This window comes from Trachurus trachurus (assembly GCF_905171665.1).
Source record: "Trachurus trachurus genome assembly, chromosome: 22".
In the NCBI taxonomy this organism is placed as follows: Eukaryota; Metazoa; Chordata; class Actinopteri; order Carangiformes; family Carangidae; genus Trachurus; species Trachurus trachurus.
The window spans coordinates 12,002,624-12,011,101 of record NC_139907.1 but is presented as its reverse complement, the minus strand read 5'-3'; the positions used below and the strand labels follow the sequence as shown (position 1 = coordinate 12,011,101).

The 8,478-nt window shown below is 43.4% G+C and overlaps 1 protein-coding gene across 1 annotated transcript; it reads left to right on the top strand.

Moving 5' to 3' along the window:
* Positions 1–1,970: 1,970 nt before the first annotated feature.
* gng7 (guanine nucleotide binding protein (G protein), gamma 7) lies at positions 1,971–7,449 on the top strand. Its single transcript, XM_083997528.1, has 4 exons — positions 1,971–2,003; positions 5,096–5,234; positions 6,578–6,693; positions 6,901–7,449. The coding sequence occupies exons 3-4, from the start codon at positions 6,613–6,615 to the stop codon at positions 7,024–7,026; spliced, it is 207 nt and encodes a 68-aa protein (XP_083853654.1). The 5' UTR covers positions 1,971–2,003; positions 5,096–5,234; positions 6,578–6,612; the 3' UTR covers positions 7,027–7,449.
* The last annotated feature ends 1,029 nt before the right edge of the window (positions 7,450–8,478 follow it).

The following is an 8,478-nucleotide window of genomic DNA, read 5'->3' as shown; positions in this document are numbered from 1 at the left end:
GAAGCTCCTCAGTTTTCCTCTGCAGCTGAAATGATCAGTCATTCAATCAATTACTCAAGTGACAAGATAATTAGTGACAATAATTTGGGGGCCCTGAGGTGAGGGGCCCCCTGGGTAGCTTCCCAGTCTGCATGGTTAGTAAAAACAAAAGTGTGTGTTGTGAGCCAGAGAGTATATCTTTAAAGTCGTGACTCATGGGGCTTCCACCACTTATTACTTTTGAAAATGAAGAGACCTGCTGTAATTCACTGTAACCTACTGCCTCCTCAACAACACAGAGAGAGACAGAGAGACAGAGAGAGGAGGGAGGGGGAAAGCACAGAGAGAGAAATGGAGGAAGGGAGTGAAGCGATGTGGGATGGAAAGGAAAAACAGTGCAGGGAGCTGGAGAAAGAGAGAACTCTAAGGTGAGGAGGAAATGTAAGAGAAATGTATAGGCATCAGCAAAATTTCACACATCAGTGGAAATGAGGCCAATGCGGTACTGAGTGTGAGTTATAAATAGATCTCCGGTGGTTATAATAAGCAGCTTGAAATGGTTTCCATAGTGTGTTATGCAGCATTGTTTTAAGCCTGAATGTGCCCATATGTCTCAATCTATGTCAGTGTAAACAGGCTTTAAAGCCCCCCAACCAAAGATTATATGCAAAACACAAGATGTGATCCTACACAGCAGACCCCTGCCCCCCTTCCCCCCCCCCCCTCCAGTGCAGAGCGAAACAGTGCAAATCCAGCCAATAATCGTGCAGCAGATGCAGATGCAGCACTTTTAGCCCCTGTGAGGAGGAGTGGACTCACACGGCTCGGTGGAAACGGACGACGCGTGTTTGCGCTGGGCCTGCCAGGAATAGAAGGAGCGGCCCACTCCTCCCTGGAGAGGACGGGACTACGTCTGGGCCTGTGGCGCCACCGCGTGGCACTCCGGCGTAATGGACTCGTGCTGGAAAAAAGTCGTTTTCTCTGTGCGGTAGATGGATCCAGATGTGCATGTCACAGGAAACTAATTCTGTCTTGCGTGTTGGATAAATAGGGAGCAAAGGTCACAGCAGAGCAGTGCGGTGGATCATGTCATGTCAGACCTAATTGGTAAAAAAAAAAAAAAAGAAAAAAGAAAAAAAAACTGTTGAGCACCAACCCTCGTCCAGTACAGAAAACGAGGCTTGGTGCACTTCAGTTTTCAAGGTAGGCTACATGTTTTCAACATCGAGTATAAGTCAACAAACCTGCACAAAAATCAATGTTACTGAATTCATGATCGCATGAAGTAACCAGATACATTTAACACAATTAAAATGTGAAAATATGCTGGATACAACGTGATCGAGCACTGTATTTTTGTGGCACCTGAGGTATAATTGTATTATGCAAAGACAATATTCAGGCAAATGCTGTAGTAGCCAGTCTGATAAGTTCCCTGGGATCTGAGCCAACAGCTGCAATTTACATTAGATACCAAGATTAGACATCAGATCTGATGTTATGGAGAAACTGCCATTCAGACACTGAGCCAGTGTCTCAGACTTTTTTGAATAAAGGTTTAGTAAATTCATCTTGAATGGAGGTTCATTCATGCATTGTCCTGCATAGGCTACACTTCAAAATTTCCAACCAGGCTTTAAAAAAAATCTTCAATAAGAGTTTTGTTTAAGGCACCAGAGACCCTGAACAAAACAGATTATTCACGTTATGGCTTCCTTGTATCCTACTGATATGTACGTTGTCAGAATCGTCTTGTTTGGATGATGCATTGGAGCGATGTGTGTGAATGTCTGGAAATATTTGTTTGGGAGCCCCTGGGTTAAAGCTGCTGCCACCGGATCGGATGGAGGGAGGAAGAATTAGAGAGAGAGGAAGGGAGGAAGAGGGGGGGGTGTAGAGGAGTGGACAGACACTGGTATTGGAGGGGGAGGCGTTTGGCTCGGCGAGGACGGGGAGTGAACGAGCAGAGAGAGTGAGAAAGCAGCGGATCTGGCCCTTTAAATCACAATACAGCGCTTTCGGAGGTGAGTTTGGAGATATTCGGCTATTTTTCTGTCTCGTGTGTGATAATTGTAACGCGTCCGTGCGCCTCTGCAACCCCGGCTTCTCGTCACCGAGGGCGGCTGCAGCGGAGAGGGGCTTCATCAGTGTCACGAATCCGGATTTCCCCAGCCCTTTGCCGGCAGAGAGGGTGGGGAGGACCGGGGACAGGGTCAGTGGAAGATTTCCTACAGCTCGACTGGACTCTGAGGACGCACAAGCCACCGTATCCAAAAAAAAAAAAAAAGGAAAAAAAGGAAAAACCTCTGGATCCTCAATGCTGAAGTAGGCCGTATGCCGATCAATTTGCATAATAGCGGAACATAAAGGCATGCGCTCCAACCCTGTGCCCATTGTAGCTGGATGGGTTTATATTGGCTGTTGCTGGAGCTCTGCCTCTCTCAAAACATGTCACCACCCTGCTCCCACGGTTAACAATTAGGGCCTCTTTGTGCAGACCTGAAGCGGTCTAGTCTGGTCTTCACTTGGGGAAAAATATCTCTGGCTTTGATATGTGCACACAAGGTCTGCCTGTGACTGCGCGCCCGTGCGTATGCGTGTCTATGTAGCCTATGTATGCCTGTGTGTGTGTGTTTGTGTATGTGTATGGATAGCCATGGGAGAGAGAGGACATGCTGTTCTATCCATCGAAATGCCCGCATTGTGTTTTCACACGGTAGAGCAGCGAGCAGGGGCCTATAGTGGAGGACATGGCTTCGTACTGTAGGCCCGATCAGCGCTCAGGAGCTGCTAGGATCAATAAGGATTGATGCATTTTTGCGCGTCTTGAGAGCGGCTGTGGGCTCGCTGCTGTCCGGGGCCTGTCTGTGTCTGTCCGGCTCTGGTGATGTTTGATTTTCTTGGTCCATGGGCAGGAAAAGATAAATAAGCAGATCACTGTTTTAGGTTTTGTTTCTGTGCATTATTTTTATGTTTTCAAGATAACGTCTTCAGTTTGAGAGGCGCAGGAGAGCAGAGATGTGGCTGTGGAGAGAAACGAGATCCATGTTTGTGCTGGTTTGGAGGCTACAGCTTCCTCTCGGCAGGGAATGCGCCATAGCAGAAAGTTTGAAAAATCAACAGGCTGAAGGAACCAAAGCACGAGGCTTATACAGTAGTGTCTCTCAGATGTGTCAAATAATGATAATCATATTAATGATGAATTGGGGAATTGATCTCATCAATGTGTTCCCACGTTTACTGATTGCATCCGTGCATTCTGTGCAAAACCACCCTGACAAAAACACAAAAACTCCTCGTGTGAAAGTTACAGCAGTGTGTAAACAAAGAGGATGTTAGTATTTTCACCTTGTTTCAACCCTATCCCAGTTACATTGAGATATATTTCACTTTTTGGAGGTTGATCCCACAAAATAAGAACACACTGTAGCATTTTGCACAGAAAAAACAGTCCTGCCATAAGCCTGTAGTGTTGTGTTGACAAGTATACAGTAGGCTGCCACTCAACCCAGTGCTGCTGTGTGTGATGCTTTGAGTGTTTTCTGTTATTTCCATCATCTACAGTACATTCATCTGTTAACTGTCCTGGTCTCAAACTTTGACAGATAGCTACTGACAAGCACATAGTGTAATGTGATGTTAAGTTTCATTACTTTTGATGTTTAAAAGTTGCCTTATTTGTTCATTATGTGTGTTTTTTGTTTGTTTTCATGGTTCGGTTGAGGTTAGGGTTACACAGGTCAGGGGTTAGGGACATAGGTGTTTGGTTAAAGTTATGGTACATCCAGTAGGACTAAAATTAATCCTGATCAGATAACATAGCCTAATATCACAACCTGAATCACCAATTACAAAACTAACAGTTTAACATTCTTCTCGTAACGTGTCTCGTAACTCGAAATTACTTAACTGTTAACAAGAGACAACAATTGTTCATGTTCCTACCCAGAACAAGTGAATGCAACATGAATATCCATTTGATTTTTTTAATGTCATAGCTTGAATCGATTCTCAGTATCCGTCATTTAGAGACATCCACTTTCTAATATGCTTTAATTCATTCATTTCAGTCAGTGTAATGTCCTCGGAAGTATCAGAAAGAAGTCAACAAATGATGTTCACTGGAGAAGACAGGGGAACAAAGACACGGGAAACCCTCTAAAGTGTGTTTTGGCAGTTTGCCACTGAGGGTCTGATTGGGATTAGAGTTTGGGCTCAGAGTTAAGATCAGGATTAGCAGAAGATTCAGGGTTAGACTGGGGGACATGTCCTCACAAGTACATTAACACAAATGTGTGCAGAGATAGAAAGAACAACAATTTCATCAGACGTTATTGACTTCCCCCCCTTGCTCTCTCTCTCTCTCTCTCTCTCTCGCTCTCTCTCACACACACACACACACACACACACACTTACAAAAGGCCTAATTACAGACATGAATCTCTGAGCTACTCTCCAGTAGGAGTAATTAAAGCAGGACTCTCTCCCCGGGAAGCAGGGTGACAGACTGAGAGACAGAGTGAGAGACACAGTCGTAACACACTCATAGTAATGTATACGTGGAGAGAGAGTGAGGTGTGTTTAATTCATATGGGCTGGTAGGGAAACTTCCACACTGCGCTGAAAGAAGCGTAAAAAGCAAGTAACTGCAGGTTTTTGAGAGTTTTTAACAAGATTTTTCCACCAAAGGGATGAAAAACTCAAAAGGCCATACAAGAATGTCTTACTATCTGATCAATTATTGGTGTTGCCGGTGCCTTTTGTGGAGAAAATTGAAGTTGTGAAGACAGATGTTGTAATATGGACGATAAAGCTGATGATGACAATTTGGCAATTTGGCAAATTCCACCCTCCGGATCTCAAGATGTTAGAGCTTCATTATTGAAAATGTGCAGTTTTATTCACCGCTGGCTTTTGAAATGTGATTGCACCAGATCCAAAGTAAAAATGTTGGATGGTTTGAGATTATTCTGATTGAAGCATTTTTTTTTATTTTCACATTTTATAATAATGAATTCCTCTCCCCATTTTGTTTGTACATGTCTGAAATGTGTCAAATGTTTTATAACCTTGCAGCTGATCACCTGCTCATGTCACCTGTTCCCCTTCTACTCAGAGTCAAACCAATGTGAGGTCAGCCATCGCCCGGCTCTGTCGTTTTGACTCAGCAGCTGTTTAACGACCGCTCGGATCGAACCTCTCCATCCAGTCACGTTAGTGTTCAGAGAGAGTCCTGTCTGTGCACCATCAGTCAGGTAACACTCTCATTTGTTCACTTATTTAGCAGACTTCTTGTGAGTTAACACACTGCACTCTTAAATCTGCAAAAATACGGAATGCTGGTTTATTTGAAGGTTTTGAAGGCAGCTGTTTTTATCTAAAAGTTACATCCACCTGAATGCCCTACCTCAGATTTACACATTTTAATATGTGCTTATGCACTGATTCTTGTGTTTGTATTAACAGTTTTTTGAGGTAAAGTCTTAGCATGAATGATCAACATTGATCCAATAATGACTTTCCTTAGTTGTACTGTGCCTATATATTACTTGCACAAATGATTAAAAAGCTGCTATGTTTCAGCATTTTCTCTTTTTTTTGTGATGCACTACCATGTTTTCACCTCACAGTGGTGCTATAAATCTACACCTGAGGCCACACAGGCCCCTGGCTGGAGCTATCAATGAATTAACTGGCAGTTCACTTTATAAATCAGTATAATATCAGTGCAGTGTTCACATGGGCTACTAAAATTATATATGTGGTTTTCCTCAGTGTCAACATCAATATCACATTGTAGAAATATTCAGTAACTCATAAAAGTCCTCTGGGGCGACATAGTAGTTCAGTGGTTCGCACTGCCACCTCACAGCCAGATATTCCAGCTTCCTCTAAATTGTCCATAGGTGTGAGTATGAATGGTTGTTGAATGGTATGTCAGCTCTATGATAAGATGGTAACCTGCATTTAAAATACCACATTAAATACTATAATCTGCAAACTACATACAGCAAAGTAATTTCACCTATGAGAGTACTGTATGCAGTGTAGAAAAAAAAGTTCAGTATTTCCCTCTTAAATGTATGAAGTGGAAGTATAATATGGAATAACATTCATACAATATATGAGATAACAACATCTACAACTTGGGTGACTACAACAACTTTATCTTATTTGTATATATATTTCACATGGTATATATTTATATGTGTGCAATGCATTATGTATATGTGTGCAATGTGCAATGTGTGTTAAAGCTATTCAGCTTTCATAAGAAGTAGCTGCATAGACTTTTAAAGAGAGAATAATAACACACTAGAGAGTAGCTGTAAGTAGATAAGATATGAACTTAATGGTAAACCTAAATAATAGCAAAAGCATGTCAGTGTGTGTCGGTGAGTATATGTTCAACACAAAGGTCCAAAGTCCAGTTTTAGTGCAGAGCGTGCTGACAGTGTGTTTTCTACAGTCATTCCTCTCCCTGCATATCCACCTAAATAGGTGTGCCACATATTTGAAAGAATCAATCATGTTTTGCATAGTTAACATTTTTTCAGCCCATGCTTTTTCTTTCTCTTTGTCTCCCTGTGTGTCTCAGTTTTCTCCTGTGTTGGTGTATTCTGATGGATCAGTATGTCCACCACTAATAATATCGCCCAGGCCAGGAAACTGGTGGAACAGCTGAGGATTGAGGCAGGGATCGAACGCATCAAGGTAGGATGAATGTTTACTGCAACATGCGTGATAGTTGGTTTGTGCTCATCCATCAACAATCTGACTGTACTCTTCACCCCTCTCCCTTCCCCCATCCTCCCCTTCCTCCTGATCCTCCTGATCCTTCTCGTCCTCTATCATCCTTCTTGCCCTCTTCGCCCCTCCCCCCCTCTGGACCTTCCCTCACCTGCTCCTCTCTCTCGTCAGGTGTCCAAAGCAGCCGCAGACCTAATGAGTTACTGTGAGCAGCACGCTCGTAGCGACCCTCTGCTGGTTGGGGTTCCCACCTCCGAAAACCCTTTCAAGGACAAGAAGCCCTGCATCATCCTATAGCTGCGCTCCATTCCTCCTGCCCTCACACACTTACACAAACACATTTAATATAAACACACACCCACACACCCCCCATACACTTACACATTAATGTACACATTCAGTACCTAAGTTTATTCCCAGACTTCCCCAGACACAAACAAGCAAATACACAACTTCAGCAGCCCTGTACAGTCTTACCGGGCTGTATCTAGTATCCTCAAACACACACACACACACACACACATGCATATGCACACATAAAAACACACACACCCAAAATAGCCACTCTGGAAAAGCGCCATACCCCAGAGCCACAGCTAAGGGGCAGGTATCATGTGCTCACAGTGGCCGAGATCAGTATATCACTGAGTATGATCCAAGGTGCTTTGGTAATATTCATATATGCTGGTGAATTTAACTACAAGTGTCATCTTAACTTGAAAAGGGATTTGGACATTAATAATCAGTAGGAAACTGGGATTTTTTTCCTTCCTTTGTCATGAAATGAGGGGCTGAGTAAAGGATGGACAGCTGTGCCATAGGCAGGGAGTGGGAGGATGCATGTGGGCAAAAGAAACGGGGCGGTAGGCGCTTCTGCAAACAGTGCCAAACACGACCTGGTGTCCCATTAAAAGCTCAATAAATGCTTCTTTTTTTATGTGGGAGTTTAAAAAAAAAAAAGGTCTGAGAGCTTTGTCCTCGGACTTGCCTGTGCTAAATCATGGCGGGGCCTTTTTTGGAGCAAGTGGCTAAAGCCTTTGCCTTTATCAGGCTATAGCATGTTCCCACCTAAACCTGTTTCAACAGACCTTCTCTGCCTGTGGCCTGAAAATGGCCGTCTGCAGCCTTTGGCCAAAACCTCCAGCTGTGCCAACCTGTACAGAAAGTTGTCTCTAGATGCCGATCTGCTGTCTCTGATTCCACAGCAGTTCCTTATGGCTGCTGTTGTCTGAAATCGATGTCTAACCTGACCTCAGATCTGCACCTATGAGGGGAACACAGCTCTATACAGAACTCAAGCTATTAACCCCGGACGTTTACTGCATTTTTCTTAAGAAATACTTGTTTGTGAACTCAATGTACGTTTTGATATTTTGTTGAAGCATTACTTAACAGGTAATACTGTACTTTCTTTCTTTTTTCTTTTTTTTCTGTTTTTAATTATTGTTTTCTTTGACATGGGTGTTGCCCCTGACTGATCAGGTTTCTTTTCCTGTGAGTATTAATGAAATGACAGGATCAGGACCTGATAGTGAGCCAGGGGTAACACCTCACCAGGTACCTGCTAGAATCACAAGGGTTTCTACTGTACATCAAGCCTCCCTGTGCTTTACCCTGAGAGAGAGCGAGGTCATGCACTGACCACACTAGAGATTCGTTCTGCAAGGACTGCAAGGCTGGAGGAGAAAGCCCAAACTTAAAAACCCCTAAATGAAGCCGTCCCAAAAAAGTAAAAATCAAAGCTTTCCA

Excerpts from the sequence above, each read along its gene's own strand:
- gng7 (XM_083997528.1), top strand. The coding sequence starts at position 6,613 with ATGTCCACCACTAATAATATCGCCCAGGCCAGGAAACTGGTGGAACAG. Across the intron at positions 6,694-6,900 it reads CAGGGATCGAACGCATCAAG|GTGTCCAAAGCAGCCGCAGA; the intron begins GTAGGATGAATG and ends CTCTCTCGTCAG.